General features: G+C 36.1%; 1 protein-coding gene across 1 annotated transcript in view; it reads right to left on the bottom strand.

Moving 5' to 3' along the window:
* disp3 (dispatched RND transporter family member 3) overlaps nucleotides 1-21,714 on the bottom strand; it is a 78,673-nt gene that overhangs the window by 9,814 nt on the left and 47,145 nt on the right. The window contains exons 7-14 of the mRNA XM_065247684.1: nucleotides 18,041-18,180; nucleotides 16,841-16,929; nucleotides 16,501-16,665; nucleotides 14,640-14,801; nucleotides 11,388-11,507; nucleotides 4,440-4,576; nucleotides 3,859-4,028; nucleotides 663-793 (exon numbers count right to left, since the gene is read on the bottom strand). Of these exons, the coding sequence (XP_065103756.1) occupies nucleotides 663-793; nucleotides 3,859-4,028; nucleotides 4,440-4,576; nucleotides 11,388-11,507; nucleotides 14,640-14,801; nucleotides 16,501-16,665; nucleotides 16,841-16,929; nucleotides 18,041-18,180 (1,114 nt within the window). The remainder of the gene's footprint in view (nucleotides 1-662; nucleotides 794-3,858; nucleotides 4,029-4,439; nucleotides 4,577-11,387; nucleotides 11,508-14,639; nucleotides 14,802-16,500; nucleotides 16,666-16,840; nucleotides 16,930-18,040; nucleotides 18,181-21,714) is intronic.

Raw genomic sequence — 21,714 nt, 5'->3', positions numbered from 1 at the left:
TTAACAGACAAACTTTTTTTACTAAGTTGTCTCTGACGATGACATGTTTTACCGGTGACGGCTACTGTAGCTTCTCTATGTGTTTCAAAAGCGAGGGGTGAGCAGTGTATTGAGCCATTAGTTGCAATTTGCAACCTCACCACTAGATGCAGCTAAAATTTACACACTGCACCTTTAAAAGTAATATCTTGTCATGTGCATTTTAGGAACACTGTACACATAGATTAACATTTTATACATAAACATTTACTGAGCAGATTCCTTAATTCAGATCCAAAGTCAAACGAACTATAAATGAGCTCTGCAGAGAACAGTAGTGTGATTATGCAGCTTCATCTTTCTTTATAAGAGCCTATAAATAAACATTGTACTGTACATGATGGACATTTAATGGAGAACAGGACTGGGGAGCAAAATGTGTCATTTCAAAACTATAAAGCAGTTCTGCAGAGTACAATAGTGTAATTATGTAAAAAAGTGAATGTTGAATTGTTGATGTTTGTGCACACATATCTTTGAACGGTCAGCCTTGAAAAATAAAAAGTCAACTTTGTTTAACTCTGAAACCAAATTTTACATATTCATTTGTCGAGATAAATGCACAGCTTTAAACGCATAAAACCACATGCATGTTTGTAAGTGTTAATCAGATTTGTGTGTACCTGCAGGAAGTGGAGCATAGAAACTGCCCTGAGTGGGTCCATCAGGACCTGAGCTGAACACACAGCCCGGTGGTCCCTCACAAACTCGACTGGCATATGGGCTGATCGTGTGCTGGGCAAAATACAGCTTCCTGTCAAAAGATAATTATACTTCTACAATATACACCGAAAATAATTGTTTGATATAGGTAAAACTGTACTCTTTAAAGTCCCCCTGTGGTAAAAATCAAGTCTACATTATGCTTTCAGACAAAAATTATAGCTACTTCTGCGACGCAAGCACTTGTAAGTTGCTTTGGACATAAGCGTCTACCAAATGCATAAATGTAAATGAATGTTCTACCCTGTTAACATCAGCACTAAACAAATCCGTGTTGCAAACGTGCAACTGGAGTTTAGGACTAATTTGCATATTCATAAATCCACGTATACTAATGAGGCAAGGGTCTCGAGTTACATAAAGTAACAAGGCAAGATGAAATTATTATCACAGAATAAAATGTATACATATGCTGTTTGATGCTCCAAGATGAGTTTTTAGGGATAAAATGATCGACTGCAGGGGAACTTTAAAATAAAAATGCTTCACAATGCCATTGATAGAAGATCCATTTTTGGCAGATTGGTTTCATAGGAGACTTTACTATCTGAATAACCTTTTTGTTTACAAAAGCTTCTTTGTAGTGGAGAACGGTTCTAAAGACTAAAGAAATTTTATTTAAAAAAACCTTTGGTTCTTTGGGGAGCCAAAACTGGTTCTTCTATGGCTTCGCTATTTTAAAGAATGTTGGTGAATCAAATAAAATATGTAAAGGTCTCATGAAGGTACTTTATCACACCAATAAAAATATTTTCATGAAGAAAACGGAAAATATGCAAGTACTATTTTTCACACCTTTTGCATTTGACAAACATTTCCACCCAATTTAAACATTCCACCAAAACGATAACTATTTTTTACGGTAACACTTTACACAGCCCATTCTCATGAAATGCATACAAATAGCAGAGTAAAAGTCGTGCAATTTAAATTTTGTGTGCATATGAAATGGCAGTCCATCCCGTTTAATACAGTGCATCTTTTTGTGTCATTTTATGTATTGGTTTCTCAACGTTTTTATACCATTGTCACTTGGGTTTGCAGTTAGAACAACTTTTTGTTACATAAAATAACATCCTAACCCAAACCCCATTTATAGACCCTTTTACAGCTCACGTGATCAAATAGCCTGCGCGCGCGTTTTGGGCAAAAGAAGTGGTGTTATTCCCCAGTGGTTCTAACATGTTAGCAAGTTAGAAAGTTTATTAAAACGGTTTCCCAGCATCAAAACGTCTGGTTGTTGCGTTTGGTTGCACTAATATAATATACTAATATACGTATATATGTATCTGGCAACTTTATTTTTGGCAATCAGCTAACGTCTTCTATCCACTCCACTATAGTACACGGATCTGGTAGATGTGTTGAATAAGTTGATAAAGTCAACTTTTTAAAATAACTTTCTCTGTCTGTGTTGCTTCACTGCTGATTCTTGCCATACTTTCGTTGCCTAAATGCGCGCGCATATGCTGCCACGTCATCATTGTATACAAACAGCAAAAGGGTCTATAACCCCAATTTCAAGCGGCCATGGTTTAAAAATTGTCAAAAACATGGAGAAACTTATATATTTAATGACATCCTTATGCAAATCCCAAATCTAACTACAAACCCAAGCAACAATAGTTTAAAAAACAAAAAATTTGAGAAACCAATACATTAAAGGCGCTCTAAGCGAATCTGCGAGACGTTAGTTTTTGTTGACGTTTGAATTGTTTTCAAACAGACGGAGCGTAGCTAACTCCTCCCCCTCCCTTCCGTGCTTTCATGAACGCGCCCAACCCCCACCCCCAAATCCTTTTTGTCGTTTATTGGCTGGAACACTTTGTTTTGTTTTGTGGTGCTAGGTTTGGCCAATATGTTGTTATTGCCGTTTGTGAAGCCTGGGCTGTCTACAGAGATCGCGTTTTTTTACAGTTTGATCAGCGGACAGGCAGCAAGCAGATAGTGAGAAGATGTTTGCTATATGTAACAAAAAATGTTTTATGGTCTAAAACGCGTCAATTCGCTTAGAGCGCCTTTAAACGACACAAAAAGATGTGCCTGATTAAGTAAATGGTAAGGAATGGCGTACAGTCTCATATGCACGCATAATTGGAATTTGGTGTATGTATTGTAACATTTGTTATCATAAGCTAACATCAACTAACAATGAACGATACAGCATTTATCAATCTTAGTGCATGTTAATTTCAGCATTTACTAATACATTTTTTAAATCAAAAGTTGTACAGTATCTGTTATCATTAGTTTATGCAGCATGATCTAACATGTGTAACTGTACTGGCATTAAAAACATTAACAAAGACTAATAAATGCTGATCAACTGTATTGCTTATTGTTAATTGATATAATGCATTTACTAATGTTAACAAATACAACCTTATTGTGAAGTGTTACTATTATTTTATACATATTTAAGTATTTATAGTATTTGTTGCATTGTGTTTGTTAATTTTTGCTAATTAAATATAAAACACTTTATATTACAGTATTATTATTTACTAATATTACTTTTTTTTACTTTCCAGTCTGCAATTGATGTTGAAAAGACATTGACATGAAGAAATGACATCCAAATATTGACCTCAAAAACAGATCAAATATGCAAACCAAACTTCAAAAACACTGATTTGATGTAAACTGAACATCACACAAATGTAACCCTGGACCACAAAACCAGTCATAATGGCCATTAAAAAAAAAAAAATCTGCAATCTGATTGTGCCAAAAAATCTAAATATTGAGAAAACCAGATTTTAGTTGTCCAATTGAAGTTCTTAGCAACACATATTATTAATAATAAATATTATAATAAATATATCTTCATGGAATATCTGTGCGACTTATGAAGGTTCATTCGTTTTTTCTTTACATAAAGTAACGATGTCTTTATTATTAGATTTTATAGTAAAATGTAACAGGTTTGACTTAACTACTGCACAACTAACTAATATTACAGTTCATGTTTATACATACTTTGGGAGTATTTATAGGGTTAAATGTTTGTGATTGTATTTTGCTGTGAAATGAAAAATGATTTCAATCAGTCACGGATGGTATCAGAACATCACGTGCCCTCCTCCACACCCCTACCTGCTGTGTTGCTGCTCGGCCAAAGCCACATAGAACTCAAACTCTGCCATCCAGCGTCGGCTGCCGTCACATGACCGTAGAGTAAGCATCCATCGTGGGCGGGGGTGATAGGCGTGAGAAACGCACACGGTCATCCGCGTGCTGAAGTTGCTATGGGGACTTCTGTAGGCCTGTTACCGTGACAACACATCGATCAATGTTTGTCAGCTCAGATGGAGCGGGGCTATAAGGGCAATTGAAGCATGCTGAGGTGATGTGAACACACAGTACAGACATTATGTCGTGTAAATTCCTCGGAGGATGATGGAATTTGGAGGGCTTGGAATAGATTGCGTACATTAAAAGCTTTGTTTTTCAGTGAGGCAATCACAGATAAGCCATAATGGGGTTTTTCTTGTGTGGTGAAGGTATTAAGCCATGTGAAAAACACATTTGCCAGTCATAATTATGCTTTTTTTTCAAGATGGCTTATTGCATTTGTCTCCAGTGAAAATGTTAATGCTTGCATGTTTGTTCAACTGAGAATATTCAAATGGCAATACGTGTCTGTGTGTATTTATAGGTCGTGTATGTCTACAGACCTGAAAGAATGGCACATCCCCCTGCCCGCCTGATGATGCTTGCCAAGGTGCAGGTACACTGGCACTCAGTGAATAGCGATATACAGGGGCAGGAGAACCAAGATCCAGTTTAGAGACATAAACGGTGAGAAGACCACCTGCAAGACACACAAATGGTTTAGTACACATGAAAGGTGATTTAAGTATTTAAGCAGTGGGGGCTTAGCCTCTGTAAAATAATAGTGTACTTTTAAAAATAGATATGATACTGTAATACCACAGAAGAACCATTTTTGGTTCCCCATTTAGGTTTATGAAGGGACCATTTCTTTTTTACACTACAAAAACGGCTCTTTGGATGTTGAAGGTTATTTATTGAACCATAGACATAAATATTTTTCTATGGCATCCTGTAGTCTCTTTATGGTTAAAAGTGAATAAAATGATTTGGTGATCTAGATCTAGGGCTTTTCAAACGTTATGATGGCAGGAACCTCCACATACTGTATAATGAACCTTTTACCCTTTCCTAAAATAGATCCATATTTTCTATAAAGAACCCTTTACTTGAAGGGGTGTGCATAAGAGTGAAATGACACCTTCATAATCATGACACGACGTGTCATAAACATGATAGAGAGATTTAATGCACGTTTCCGACAACTGTCATTAAGTGTCATTTGTCCAATTAAGTCATTTTTAATGCAAAAATTACATTGTTTGAAATTTCTTTTTTATGATAACTTGAAATAAACCAATACATCATAACTTGTCATAAATCTGTCATAAACATGACATAGCAGAATAATTATCAAACTTAAGAAACTACATAGCTTTATAGGTTAACATTACAATAAACTGTCATTTATATGTCATTAAATGTTAATACTCTGTCAAATAATTTTATAACAGCATTATGAATATTTTTCTTGACCTCAACTACAATGGTACAAAATGAAATTGTCATTAAGGGTTAATACTATGTCAAATAATTTTAAATACCTTAACATAATACAACAGACACGTCAAAATATTATACTTCACTTTATGTATGTGCTCAATTAATAAAAAACTGACAACTAACAAAACTTGTTGCATGGCTTAACCCATTATTGTACTGTTTTCCTTTAATTTTAGGTAAATCGGTCTCCAAATGCAGTAAAATATAATTTTAATAAATTTTAATTATAATTATTGGATTATATATCTTCTCTTCAATGGAGCGGGGTGTGGCTCATTATAGATAATGAAGCAACAGAAGAAAGACGGTACATCTCTCTCTTCTAATACAGTTAACAACGAATTACAATATTTGTTTTCGATTTCACTTACATCTTCCAAAAGCAGACATTCCAAGCATTATGTAGACATTTATCTTTTGTTTATATGACAAGTATTCGTTAAGTTACAGTTCATTTTTATGACGTGTTTCTGAAAAGACTTCACTGAGGGAGAGAGAACAAAATGCGCATCATGTTTATTTTCTTAATTTTGCGAAAAGCACAACATGCTGTTTTATTGGGAGTGGACAGAAAAAAAACTAGACAATTTAACGTTTTAAATGATGTATAAATCATATCTGTATGTCCAAAATCAGCAGAGTTATCTAAGTCTCTTTGGGGAGTGATTGAAAAATAAAGAGTTTGCGGCGCCCGCCGTCGACCCCCAGAGTGTTAAACACCTGGAAGAAAAAAACCATTATGAACTTAAGAATATTCACAACGTTGTAATAAAACTATTTGACAGATTATTAACACTTAATGACATTTTAATGACAAATTATATTTGTGACCAGTCACGGAAAGTATGGACACAAGTCGGATCTGGGCCATTTTGAGTTATTCCAATGATGTGTAACACATGGAAATCTGATAAGATTTGGAGAAGTTGTGGCCATTTGAATATAGGAACTCAGAAATACTCAAACCGAGAAAATCATTTACATCCCATTTAGCTAAGCCATACCCCCTGTAAAGCCGTTTTGAGTTACAGATGTTCTAGCATCATATGTAGTATTTTATGACAGAAGTCCGAATGACAAAATGCAAAAATAAACATGACTTTTTACCTTTGTGTTGATCACAAGTCGAATCCAGCCGTTCCAGATGTGTAATTCCTACCATTTTTGTCCACAAATGCGTATAATCCATGAAATATAGATATATAGTCTATTGTTTACATCAGATTTCGTATGAACGTCTGGTAATAAAATATAATATACAATCTGAGGACTATTTACATCGTAACATGTAAGGGTATATCAGATTACACTCCGGTAATTTACGTTCCGTTAAACACATAAACCCGCCTTCAAAGTTTGTATTTAAAATAGGAAGGTAGTTTAATAGATAATCCAAACAGCGCCATTGAAAACGTGAAGTCTTTTATGGATGTAACCAATCGCTCACTCATTCCTCCATCAGGCAATGACTTCATGGAAAATATTGATAGACAAAACATGTAGCCAATTATATAACGAATTCAATGATCTCTGTGTAACTTGTGTGTGTTTGGACTCATGCTGCGCTGCAAGAACTGACAGAGAGATGACGTCAAAGTACCGCGAGAGCGAGTCGAAATTAAACTACTCCGCGGTACTTTGACGTCATCCGACTGCGGCGCACCATAAAGTCAGTGACGCGACTGACGTAGGACGCGGCTGACTGTTATTTGTTCCGCCCCAGCTTTTTTTTTTTTCTTTTGTTTTGTGCGCCCAAGCTTTACAGTCTGGGGAGACGCATGCAGCCCCGCCGCTCCCATAACGCGCATCACGCGCTGTGCGTAGGGCACCAGGTGCTGAGAGGGCACCAAAAATAATAGCCTAATGAAAAAAAATTATAATGCTGATAGAATTTCATTCGCCTATAGAAATATTATTAGACACTTTTTATCCATGTACATGTGACAAAAAAGGGGAAACGAGATAGTTTAATTGTTCTAGTATAGAAAGTATGCCCCCCAGACTTTGATGGTCCGTGCCGGTTGATCGCGCGGGCGCCTGATGAAGTTTGACAGAGACCGTTTCTCAATCCGAAGCCTGCAGCCTCCAGAGGTCGCATTTATAGGCTGCATTCATCATCAAAACGTTCTTATTTCGTAATTTTAACGATTATAAAGTTGACTTTCATTCCTAGTTAATCGTAAATTGTTGTAATATGCTTATGACTTGCTAATGTAATGTTCAGTTAACTGAAATAAACCAGGCTTGGTGACGTATGCAGCCTGCATATGCGACCTCGCGCAGGCTGCAGCCTTCGGATTGAGAAATGGCCATTGAGTAGGCAACTTTTGGAAATGGCCCCGAAAAGACAGCAGGAGTCAGGATCGGAAAAAGGAAGAAACTGCGGGATGATGCCCGTGCATCACTTGCAGGTAAATCCATCATGTTTTATCATTCACTCCTAAATAAGGGAAATGCGCATGGGCTGCAGCTGCTGCTAATCGTAATGCGCCTCGAACTTGCTGTGCTGACATTAATGTTAGGAAACTATGTTGTTATAATTTATAACTTCAGTGCAAGCTAAATTGAGATTTTACTGTAAAACATTACCTATGCATATGCATTTTACAAATAACTGACGCAGCTGTTACTTTCTACTATTGAGCAGTAGTTTATTATGTGGTTTATTTTGACGTGACGTTAATATTTTCTCAGTAAAGGTTAACGTTAGCAGTCAGTGCACATGGTAGGCTAACAATTCCTGACTGTTAAATATATATAAAAATATAAAACATCGTTATATATGATATTAAGCAAACATTACTGTGACACTTAGCTCTCTAAATCTTTGTTTTATTAAGAATATTGAGTATTCTTGTTATTGTTGTTTATTTAATGTAATTTATTTAAAGTGACATTGTACTTGGGAAAAACATGTCTGGATTAGATATATTTTTTTATTTTGCTATTCTATTTAAGTTTGGTATTTTTTTCTATTTTGCTATTCTATAAAAGTTTGCACTTTCAAATGTGTGTGTTGACTAAAGCTGTGAAGATTTTACTTTCTGCTATTAAGTTATATGTTTGGTAATAAAAAGTTAAACTGGCAAAAACAAACATTTCTTTTTCTCAGTGTCGGGGTGGGGGGCATTATAAAGGAATTATGCTTGGGGCACCAAAATGGCTAGCAGCGGCGCTGGACGCATGCTATAAGTTTGAAAAAAAACATAGCAAACATGTCTGAGGAACAGGGCAGCCGTATCACTACAGTCACGTGACTTCACGCTCGAGCCGGAAGAGAAGACTGAATAAAGTCGTAATTCTTGCTATTTTTGGACCAAACTGTATTTTCGATGCTTCAACACAATCTTACTGACCCACTGATGTCACATGGACTGCTTTGATGATGTTTTTATTACCTTTCTGGACATGGAAACCGTACATAGATTTTCAATGAAGGGGACAGAATGCTCTCGGACTAAATCTAACGATAAAACATCTTAAACTGTGTTCCGAAGATGAACGGAGGTCTTCCGAGTTTAGAACGACATAAGGGTGAGTCATTAATTACATTATTTTCATTTTTGGGCGAACTATCCTTATTTAGTAGTCACGCTGTTCCCTTTGGTGGCGGGGGCAAAAACACAAGCTTATACAGTATGTAAATATACACACAGACAATGACGCCCCCCGCTACACGCTAGAATCTCCGGAAAAACAAGCCGATTTTAACCGCAAAATGTACGCTTTTAAATATACATAAACTGCAATCTCAAACATGGAGAGGCTTCTTCGTGATCTCAACTAACGGATTCTGCAATAAAACGAAAATCACAAATTTTGAAAAAAACCTTGTTTCTCATTTTCTCGAAACTTGTGCTGCCGACTTGTGTCACTGGTTTCCGTGACGGGTCACAGTTGTATCACTGTAGTTGAGGTCAAGAAAAATATTCATGATGCAGTTATAAAACTATATGACAGAGTATTAACACTTAATGACATTTTAATGACAAATTATATTTGTATTACTGAGAAAAAGTGGTCAGTTATGTTGTCTTGGTAATGTCAAGTTGTCATAAAAGTTATGATGTTTTGGTTTATGTCAAGTTTTTATAACAAAGACATCTCAAACAATGTCATCTTTGCTTTTAAAATGACATAATTGAACGAATGACACTTTGGGCCCTATTTTAACAATCTAAGCCCATTGTCTAAAGCGTACGGTCTAAATGGGCATGTCCGATGCCACTTTTGCTAATTTAACGATGGGAAAATGGTTTCTGCGACGAGCGCACGGTTGAAAAGGGTTGTACATATTTTCCTAATGAGTTATGGGTGTGTTTTGGGCGTAACGGGCAATAAACCAATGAGAGTCTTATTTCTCATCCCCTTTAAAAGCCAGTTGCGCTGTCGCTGTCCGTAATCCCTATTTAGATGACGGACTTTGTAAACTGAAAAACTAAGTGGAGGAAGAAGACCACTAGGTGAAGCAGCTCTTTACGCCTTCTAACGTCTCATAATCGGTCCTCATTTATGTCCAAGAGACTCAATAATAATCTTTTACATTCAATCCTTTAATCTTTCATAATCAAAAGCTTTTTTATGCTGCTGCGCATTCATTTATGTGATAAGCAAACCCGCGTTGTCGTCCCGTTTGTGGGTGCATATTGCGCTCATTAAATAACAAAAAACATATTGCGCCATTGACTTTAGACTTTAGAGCAGGTTTTTGTTGGTCAATGGCGTAGTCTATTTTAGTTGCCTCAAAATAGCAACAAGCAAACAATGCGCCTGAACAAACCTCGTTTTCAGACCAGAACGCCCATGGGCACAAAAGGGGGTGCAAATGCATTTGCTATTTAAACAACGTGGTGCTAAATGTGAAAATGATAATTGCGCAGGGTGGAAACACTATGTCATATGATTATAAAGGTGTCATGTCAGTCTTATGAACGCCCCTTCAAGTAAAGTGTTACCAAGAAACCTTTAAAGTCTCCATGAACAGGAAGTAACGATCGATTGAATATTATACAATAAAAATAGTGGCTAGTTTTTTCCGCTGTGGATTGCTTGGATGTAGAAAAATAGGCGTTTTATTCAGAATTGGGACTCGTAGCAGATAAGCGTTGCGTCCAAAATTGCCTACTTCCATACTATATACTAGGCAAAAAACAGTAAACAGGCAAGTATGTCTGATACATAGTATTAAAAAATGAAAGGTGAAAAGTACTGGAAAGTGGGTACATTGTTTATAGAGAACACCGCAATATTCCATAAAAATTTTGTTTTGATTTCATGGGGATTTTAAACTGTGTTAGGTACAGTAAATAGTAATTGTAATATTATAAAGACAGGAAATTTTTTGCAAATGCTTTTTTACAGACTTTTACAGTTTTTGCTTTGTTTTTCTGTTCAAATTTTCTGGGGCCCCTTAGAACTGTCTAGGGCAGTGTTTCCCAATCCTGGTCATCGAGGACCCCCTCCCAGAAAGTTTTAGATGTCTCCTTATTTAACACACCTGATTTAACTCATCAGCTTGTTATGGAGACGTGTTTACCATTTTGGAAGGAGGCTGATAAGTAGAATCAGGTGTTTTAAATAAGGAGACATCTAACTTTGTTTTATAATCTTATACATTTTGCAAAGGACAATTTTCAGCACTAATCAGAAAAAAATTTAAGCTGAAACCAGTCCGCCATGTATGGGGACCCCTGGTCTAGGGCCCCCCGGTTTGATAACACCTGATTTAGTGAAACATTTCTAGGGCCATGTGAAATCAAATTCAGTGCCATATATTTGAATTTAGCATTGTACAGCTAAATATTGTTTCACAGTTGTCTAAACTGGTATATAGTTTGATTAAGCTGCTTAACTAATTTCTACAATTTAACTTAAAGGAGTTTGGCATCAAAACCACCTTAATCTGGTTCAGTATGACCTAGTTTTACTATCATAAGACGAATTAGCCCCAAACTCTAAACAGGTGTGAATGCTTTTCACTCGTTCCTCTTAGTAGAGCAGAAAGCGACCTGTCTGTGTCTGTGCTGTGCTGTTGGACACTGGTTTTGTCTGGGTTGAGGGAATTGTGGGATGTTTTCCTGAGGAGTCAGCAGCACTGTGGAGATTATGAGGTCGCTCCATAAAAACACCTGTGAGACAATGAAACGGGTCAGTGTGTACCAGCTGAATAAATGTTGTCAGATGTAGCATTCATGTGATTATCTGAAGTTTGGATTACTGTGTAACATCAGTTTAATGGTATCACACACATTATATATGCTAATGCATAAGAGATTAGTAATGAACTTCACCAAAAAACATTACGTTATGTTTAAAATGGGAAATGATGGGAAAACAAATGAGGAAATAATAATGCAAGCATTGTTGTGAGTACCACAGCAGGTTAATGTTTCAGAGCACATGTGCCCACACTATTCACATATTGTAATATAAAGTGAGGTCTGAGACCACTTTGAAAATCTAGGATTTAAACATTTACTGTAAGAAGTTGGATCAAATTAAAGAAATGCTTCATTTGGTAACATCTACACTTGTTTTTTTCCAACTTAAAATTTCACTTTAGTTTCACTGTAGGTGAAAATTTTCATTTGAATAAACACATGTTAACTAAGGTGAGGGTGGGACTGAGCAACGTGATCTCATGAGAATATGTGTGTATTTCTACATAAAGTGTGGTTGTACCTGCGGCCTCGTGCCTCTGGCCTAGTCACAGCCGTGATGATATAGCTATATCACACTCTTACTCCATTTTCCTATTCATAAATATTAAAATCGCGTTGGCGTTTCTTACTCATCATATTAATGAGATGTTTTCAGTCGTATTTTCTGACCTTTTTATTTAAGACGGTTGACTCTTTTACCTAATGAAATGTTCGTGACATTTAGAGAATTATATAATATTAAACAAGACTATACTTTAAAACCTTAAAATGAATAACATTTCTGAAATCATTTAACCATTTTGTAATATTTATTTTGTTTGCCATGACACACAAAATTTGTCTTCTCCTATGCAGTCTTCTCTTATGCATGCAATAATTATACCAAAACACAACATACATTTACAAAAGATGTTAATTTTATGCATTCACCGTAATCCACATCATTAAAATTCATACGATTGCGAGGAACAGATTCAAATTCAGCCCTTTATCCAGCGATCTTGATCCCATTTCTCATCAGCCACCGTTATTTTGCATAATATAAAGAATACCTGACATATTTTTTAACGTTTTGTATAAAAAGGGGTGGGTTTAGGGTAAGGTTTGGTGTAGGGAGGTAACATTATCGATGAAATGGTTAAAGGGAAATTATACATTATAAAAGATTCGTAAATGTTTATTTATTTGTATGTAATAAAGATACGATTAAATGTTGCAAATACGTCTACATTGTACACTTCAGCATCTATTAAAACGTACAAAAAAGTATGTTTGTTTTTGTAAGTTACGTACAGTGTATTATTACTACGTTTTAACAGTGAGACCAGGCTGGACTGGGACATATGGGTGATTCTCACGAAATCCAGATTTAGAAGGTGTCCAGCATCAGAATTTTTTGACGCCATTTTGAAGCCCTTGAAGCCATTTTTTTCACTTCATTTATTCATCCTCATGTTGTTTTAAACCTGTATGAATTTCTTTTTTTTGATGAACACAAAAGAAAATATTTTGAGACATGATGGTAAACACACAGCAGTAAGTGACCATAGACTTCCATAGTAGGAATAAAAAATATGATGGAATTTAATGGGTACCGTCAACTGTGTGCTTACAATCCTTTATCATAATATTTTCTTAGTCATTTATCACAATACTTCCAAAATATTTTTTCCCTACTATCGAAGTCTATGGTCACTTACTGCTGTGTGTTTACCATCATTTCTCAAAATATTTTTTTGTGTTCATACAGGTTTAGAGCAACATAAGGATGAGTAAATGATGACAGAAATTTGATTTCAAATTGAACTATCCCTTTAAGGTCTGAACTTACTGTAAACATTATTTTTAGAGGATTTAAAAAATACTTCCTATAAAATTTTAATTTTTTAGATTATCATTACCGCAACATGATATCATAATAAATATATGCATTTACAAACTCATGTTTCGGTAATGATAATTAAAAAGTTGTCTAGGTACTATGACAAACAAAATTTCAACTTTGATCTGGAGAGAAAAAATAAGAACTGCTTACCTGGTAGCCATCTTGAGTGTCACAGTCCATTATGTCCCTTACAACATTTTTTTTTTAATGTTAGTTCATTGAGGGCTTAAACAATGACTGAAAATTGTTGCGGAGGATGAGAAAATTGGTCTTGGACACATTTATATTCCTTATTATTGTCTCTACATTTACCAATGATCACCAAATACCACATGTTTTTTAATTATAAATATTTCCATGTCAAAGAACCCAAATCCAGTCATGGACACGTTGCGGTAATGAATATGTTCCCCCAAAATTGGAAATCATGTGCAAAAAAGTACATGAAGAGATGTTTGTAACTGTATGCTTCTTATTTTATACTCTTACTTTGCAATTACTTTTTTTAATCAAAATGTTTCATGAGTTTAATTTTATGAGGATCACCCAAATGTGTTTGTTCAGCTTACTCGTATACAATATACAGTTAATCTTTTTAGTCGAATTATTATGGTGATTAAACAATTTGTAATGAAACATGTTATGATATTAAAAAGTGGTCTCAGACTTCGGACCCTTGCTGCATATTTGAATGCACAACATAGACTATTGATCTGCTAAATATTGCATTACATATGAAGAGGTCTGATGCAATACCCTCTTAGTGCATCCGACATGTTTTCTTGTAAATTAGCATTTTTATCAGACTCTTAATGTATTTTGCCAACAAACTGCTATTTCTGAACAGCCTGAGGCCGAGATTAAGCTGATTTAAAGCAAAACAATTTGATGAACGTATAATAATTTATTCATTATCATTATCTCATTTTTGACAGATGTGGCATTTAAAAGGCTTTTGCATCTGAGCTCCTCATATCTGTCATGAATAACATGATACCAAACACTTAAATTTAGCAATTACTTAAATCCAAAAGTCTCAGCCAATAGTTTGTTTCTTAATCTATTTGTGAATTATGTCATGCCATTCAGGAAACTGTGTGGATCTATTATCTTATTAAATAAGTTACATTAATGAGTCAAACAAAGGGAATTGTTTTCCATGATTCACTGGAGTAAATTTAAGCAGTCAATTGTTTAAGGTTTAAAAGCCTCACCTGAGCACATATGGCAGGAAATCCCTTGGGCGCTCAGGTTACTGCGGAGATCCAGGAGTCGCTGCAGGTTTGTGTCCCGGTGGAAGAGCACGGGGGCGTGACTGGCGGGCCGCAGGAGACAACAGCACCACACAGAACCCAACAGAATCAGAACATAGACACCTTAAAAACAAGAGAGAGCTGGATGTTGCCTGTGTCACATTGATTCAATTCCCAAAGTGTTTTTCAGTTTTGCACCGATACAAAATACATTTTAATATTAAAACAACAGCGACAGGATAAAATGATAAAGAAAGAAAGCTTGAAAAGTAATTTCCAACTATTTTTTTCCAACACATTACAAATGTTAGAAATCAATTACAAAGTCTTTGAACTATGTAGTACTTGTTGGCATAGAGATGCCATGTCCAGCACCTACCGCAATAACAGAGTCCGTCTCTTCATTTACATAATTCATTTAACGGTATAAATACCTAGTGAATTATCTTTGTATTAATGCATTTAATGTCATTATTATTGACGTTGACCATACAGGTCAAATAATGCATTTGTCATGATTTTGATAGACTATTCAACACAGTTGCAACCACCAGCTGTGAGACTTGAACCAGCAACTCTTGAATTACAAGCCCCCACACTCTAACCACTAGGCTACAACGGACCAATTAAAACACATGGCCCCGCCCCTAACACAATCGCGAGCATTCATTCAGGTTTTAGCGGCAGTTTTCCTGTGAGTGGGTGTGGTTTCAGCGTTGACAGCGGACACGCCCCCAGTGTTTGAAAGCAGAGAATCCTGCCTGAATTTAATAACTTATTTTATTTACTTGCCTTTTTTTAGTATTTTTAAATGTGGATGAGTGCTCAATAAAATTTTTCTGTGGCGTGACAAACTGAAAACCCATATAGAAAACTTTAAGAAGATTTTAGCCTACTTAAAAATGTAAGGCTGCAAAAATGTTTTACAGTGAACTGAACCGTATGTGTCTACAGTATATGCATTACAACCTGTACAGATATTGCTGATGGATGATGTTTATTCTGAAAAGCTGATGCTGAGATTAAAGTGCATTCATTAAATGCTACATTATGCATGACTCTGCACTGTATCTGTCCCCAAGTCTATAATTACGTCGCCTTTGTATCAACACCATTCAGGCTGATCTGCACATAGGAGAAAGGAGCAACGTTGACCTGGGAAAAACGTGGCTCTAATTTAGCTTGCATGCGGTGCCATTATTAATTTAAACAATAGAAATGTGCTTAAATGTCTTGGTAGGCTCTGCCATGCTAATAAAAGCTTAATTGCGTTGGTGCTGGCACACAAGGGACGTCCGTAGCTTTTTTGTATGAAATAAAAGACTGACCTTGAGACTAAGAAACAGATTAATGGGTGGCTGAAACAAAGCAGCCAGAAATGTTCTAATATGTGCACAAACTGTGTATGTATTAATGGAAAAATCGAAATGTGCCTTGCATGAGTGTGTGTCATTACATTCTTTGGTCTTTTTCGAATAACCATACATCAGCACTTTATACCTTTATGAGACTACTGAGAATTATTGTATAGAGCAAGTAAGCCACACTGTGGAGTTCGCATGTTACATTCTTCACAAACCTTTCAAACTCTTTGACTGTTTTGTACTTATTTTCTTTTAAAAAGGTCAGAGGTAAACCTGTGCTCCCTAGAATGTTACTTAGAGCCATGCAATCACAAAAGATTTCAGCCAGTGTGTGAAGTATGGCTATCTGTGGGCGTACCGTCTGAAGACGAGACTATGTAATTAAAGACGTGAAAGCGCCTCATGTCTGTTGACAAACCTTGTACATGCGCCATATAGTTATCGCCAAACAAACTCACCTATTATAGTTTTTCGTTTTTCCACGACAGGCTCGGCCACCCAGTGTCTCAGTATCCTCTGAAGGCGAGCACTGACAATCCCAACACTGCCCTCGGTGGACACGGTCAATGGGGCTTCTACAGAGAGAGACAGCAGGGCGACATCTGAATCTGAATCATACAGACCTGGACCCCAACAGAAGACAGAAAAAAGGTTCATGTACTTATAAAGAAGAAGAACATATAACAGATGGATATGACATTCAACAACATGACCTGTTACTGTGTGTTTGTTGATACTGTATAGTGATAATGCAGCGTGGTTGTAAATAAATTGTCAATGTACAAACATCTTTTTTACCTGGATCCATTTCTGCAGTTATGAGCGCAACATCGTCATCATCTGAGAGAGGGCTCGGGCTGGCTGATAGTTTAGTTAGAGTATTCCACCTGTTTGGGTTAGGGTAGAGTGTGCTAATAAATGATATGATAAATATAATAAAAGGTGCACAGTTAAAAAATAAAAAGGATTTAAAAAGACATTAAAATGATGTTAAATGCTTTGAACTGTGGTCTATATGACTCATGCTTTATATACCAAGTACTCTGAAGTCACCAACACAATCTCATGGCAATTTGTAACTATTTTACTAGAAGGCTTATTCGTATAAATTCATGCAATACTTTTTAGTATGATCTGCTTTCATCTTAGTGCTGTTGGCTTTACAGGCAGGGTTAGGGGTCAGGCTTGCTTGTTTCTAATAATTATACGCTTTTGCACCATTATTTTACTTTGTAAATACAAATTACACGCACATTAAGTATTATTAGGAACACCTGTTCAATTTCTCATTAATGCAATTATCTAATCAACCAATCACATGGCAGTTGCTTCAATGCATTTAGGGGTGTGGTCCTGGTCAAGATAATCTGCTGAACTCCAATCTGAATGTCAGAATGGGAAAGAAAGGGGATTTAAGCAATTTTGAGCATGGCATGGTGTAAGTGCCAAAATGTCTGAGTATTTCACAATCTGCTCAGTTACTGGGATTTTCACTCACAACCATTTCTAGGGTTTACAAAGAATGGTGTGAAAAGGGAAAAACATCCAGTATGCAGCAGTCCTGTGGGCGAAAATGCCTTGTTGATGCTAGAGGTCAGAGGGGAATGGGCCGATTGATTCAAGCTGATTTGACTGAAATAACCACTCGTTACAACCGAGGTATGCAGCAAAGCATTTGTGAAGCCACAACACGCACAAACTTGAGGCGCATGGGCTACAACAGCAGAAGACCCCACCGGGTACCACTCATCTCCACTACAAATAGGAAAAAAGAGGCTACAATATGCACAAGAGAATTCATGTTAGATCAGGCTACCCGCGACTGATTTATTATTTGTGGGTTATGTTGGTAAGGGTTTGGGAAATTTCCCTTATTTTCAAATCCCAATGATGATGTTGACATGCATGCACTGATGACATCATTTTCACTTTTGGTTGAACTAATCCTTCAAAGCTTTTAAACATTTTAAAATAGGGCTAAAAATAGTAATACTGTACCATTTGGAACAGGCATTGCTGTGGGCACTTCTACATCGTGTCCAGATGCAAAGGGCTGCAGGCATTAGAATGGACACCCAAAGCCAGCAGCAGCTCACAATGAGGGACATGAACAGACCAAAGTCATGAACCGCTGGAATCTAATAACAAAATAGTTACAGGTTACATGTCAGGCATTGTAAAAATCTTCACTTCACTGAATGTTGTAAATTAAATTTGCCAGCAAAGACTTTCATTTTTGGCAGCACTGATTAAACATGAGTTGGTGACAGAAACATAAAAACCCTACAGGTACAAGAGGTAAACTGAATTAAATAGATCTCACTTTTAAAGATAAAGAATTGTTTTAATGTCTGTGTTATGCTCTTGCAGTTTGTTTCATCATTTGAAGCTCATGATCTAACATCAATCAAACAATAAACACAAGTGTAAGTGCGAGTACGGCATACTCTGAAAAATATGATGGCATCGAATAAACATTGTTTGGCTGTGTGGTTTCATAAAGCCCCTGTAACATCTGAAAAACAAAAAAACCCAAACCCAAGCGACAATGGTAAAAACACAGAAAAAAAGAAAAAACAACAAATAAAACGACATGAAAAGATGAGTCATTTAAAGTAAACAGGAAGGACTGACGTATTATATGAATGTAAATTGGAATTTGGCATATATATTGCACGACTTTTCACAATGCATGCTATTTATACGCAAATCATAAGAATGGGCTGCCTAACCATAAGTGAACCCTAAAATCAGAGAGAAATGATAAGTGAAAAACAATGGTCTAGAACCAGCTTAAAGCAAACTGTAAACGTATTTCTGAAATCTGATTGGTTGATTAAACTGTTGCCCTGAGGACATCAACTACTTGGCAAAATCAGGAGAGCCATAGAGACACTGCTCAACTCGAAAAATGTCTTGTTTTTAATGTTGGTCCATAGTGTGGTTTGAGACCAATTGTTGGTTTGCAGTCATGAATAAACTTTAAATAATTAACTGTTAATAATTTTTAGTATACAACTGCTCAGATTTACATCTGTTCAGTATTTAGCATCTTGGACAGGGTGAGTGCAGTTGCCATAGAGATCATAGTAGAAGTTATTTACATTTATAAAATGGTTAGTTTCAGTCCTTAATTCTGATTGGCCAATACCTGTGTTTTATTTATGATGAACCAAAGCTATGACCGCTGCACCCAATGATTCTGTGTATCACTGCACAACCGCAACATAAACATACAGTGGTCTGAACATTCTAAACATAGGCAAAGCGTCAAAAAAGCAGTTGGACGTGTTACAGAGAATTTTTGTGCCGAATACACTTCAGCAGGGTTCGTACAAGTTTTGGAAAGTTTTTTTCGAACATGGGTACATTTTATGTAGCATGGGTAGACCTTAAATATCATTTATTTTATGGGCACTTCCCCCCAGAAAATCACGCCCACAAGTCAATCAGCGGGAGAGTGAGAACCGAGGATGCTAGAAGTCAAAGGCATTACTTCAAGTGAAAGGTTTGTTTTATATCAAGACTCAACAATGGCACGAAAGAAGTGTGTTTTACAATGTAAGGAGAAAAAAAAGTCTTTTTCAGCTTTCCTAGTAAGCCAACCTTATGAAAACAATGAATATTGTTTGTTTATCTGGGGTAGTAGCAGAGTTTTGCGTGTGTGTTTGTTTAACGCTGGATTTCGTTGAAAAGTTCCAACCGGTAAGTAAAACTTCAGTGTTATGTTGGACATCAATCTTCTGGTCTAGTTCACTTTGTCAGGCAAATTTCTTAATTGCAAACAGGTGTGGCAGTAATCAGGCCTGCGTGTAGCGAGAGAAACTGAACTCAGGTGTTATAAACCAGTGGTTCCCAACCTTTTTTGCCCTAAGTACCCCCACAGCCCTATCAGTAAGGCTCAAGCACCCCTTCATCGAAACTAAACCAAAGTTGTGTTTTAAAGACAAATAATTAGTAATATTAATTAATTAATTAATTTTAAACATTAAAGTAAAAAGCACTGACTGATGAAGCATGTTTATTTCAACAAACCACCATCATTGCGATCAGTGTTTGCATTTTATCAGCTCATTTGCATTTTAAAAGACACACCCAAAAACGGCACATTTTGCCCAGCCCTACAAAATGGCAATTTTGACATGCTATAATTAATTATCTGTAGGGTGTTTTGAGATAAAACTTTACATATGAACTCTGGGAACGCCAAAGACTTATTTTACAAATTAAAAAATTTCATCATACTGTATGACCCCTTTAAGGGCCAGATTTACTACTAGCACGCGCAAACCATTATTTTGGCGTAAAATAACGACTGAACTTACTAAAGACACGCAGTAGATATTTAGCTCTGAAAATATGTTATTTTTGCGACTTCATTGCATATGCATTTGTGGAAGTTTTCCTTTTAGAAGCAACATTAATGCGAGGAGAGTATTAAACTTTGCCAGAGGAACATACTTTAAAAATATTATATATAGTTTGCCAAGCCATGCTATGTTTAATTTGCTGGAGAAAAGAGAAGGAGAAGTCACGAGGAGAAGTCAAATCAGGTATTTCAAAACTTCTTTTACCGTTCATCTTTCGTCCTCCGGTTCTTAGTGTATACTTTTACTTAGCTGGAATTTCACACTACGCAGTCCGCATTTTCATTGCGATTGTCCTGCCGAGGTCTCTTATTTGCGACCCTGTACTAATTTGCGCGGCTTTATTAGATTGCAATGGTCATTATAGAAATGTGCTTATGTCATTATTGTGCCTGTGTATTTTATTTGCGCCTTTGTAGTAAATCACACGCAAATTTTCCTCTCCGGCGCTTTTTTGGAATTGAGCTCTTACGTCCTTTTTAGTAAATGCCCTAAATTTACTAAAATCTCAATTTAAGTTACTGATAATTAAAGTGTGCAAATAAGTTAAATAATTATGTTCAAATATAAAGAGAAATAAATTGTGTTAAGACATTCTCTATAAGTACAAAAGACATCACAGGACAGTTAGCCAAAAACAATGCAAAAGTTTTTTTTTGCATAATTTGAAAATGTAATGGCAGCGGGAATGAATATTATAGCATTATTTGAACATTATTTATAGTTTTGTGTAAACTTTGTGTCTTTAGAAAATATTCAGGTTCATTGAAAATAGTCAGATCGTTCTTGAGTTGGACATCACCATTGCGTTTTGGAGCATGCAGCGCATTTACTCTTGACGGCTAATTATATTAATGATAAGATTAAAATTACAAAGTTGTCCTTTTTACAATGCTTTCCTCGCAAAAATCAATCTTGGGTAAATGACTGGACAAACGAAAGACATTTTTATTAAAAGTAAATGAGATCAAAACAAAATGTAAATCTTTTCGCGTACCCCCTGGAAACTCTTCACGTACCCCCTGGGGTACGCGTACCCCCGGTTGGGAATCACTGTTATAAACCACAGTTAAAGTAACACTTTGTAGTTTTTCAACATTCATAATATATTCTCAAGAACCTTGTGATGGTACATCGACTTAAAATAGGTTGATGGACATGTCTGTATCGCTTTTACTCTTACTTTTAAACTTGGGGTTTCATTCCTTGGTGCATTCCTTCGCGGCCCCCCGAAATAAAAATTTAGGACAAAAACAGTTCTAAAATGTAACATTTTAATTAACAAAACATAATAAATTATACCTA

The sequence above is a fragment of the Paramisgurnus dabryanus genome, chromosome 11 (assembly GCF_030506205.2).
Source record: "Paramisgurnus dabryanus chromosome 11, PD_genome_1.1, whole genome shotgun sequence".
NCBI classification, from domain to species: domain Eukaryota; kingdom Metazoa; phylum Chordata; class Actinopteri; order Cypriniformes; family Cobitidae; genus Paramisgurnus; species Paramisgurnus dabryanus.
The sequence above is the reverse complement of the archived record's forward strand: the minus strand, read 5'-3'. Positions and strand labels throughout refer to the sequence as shown.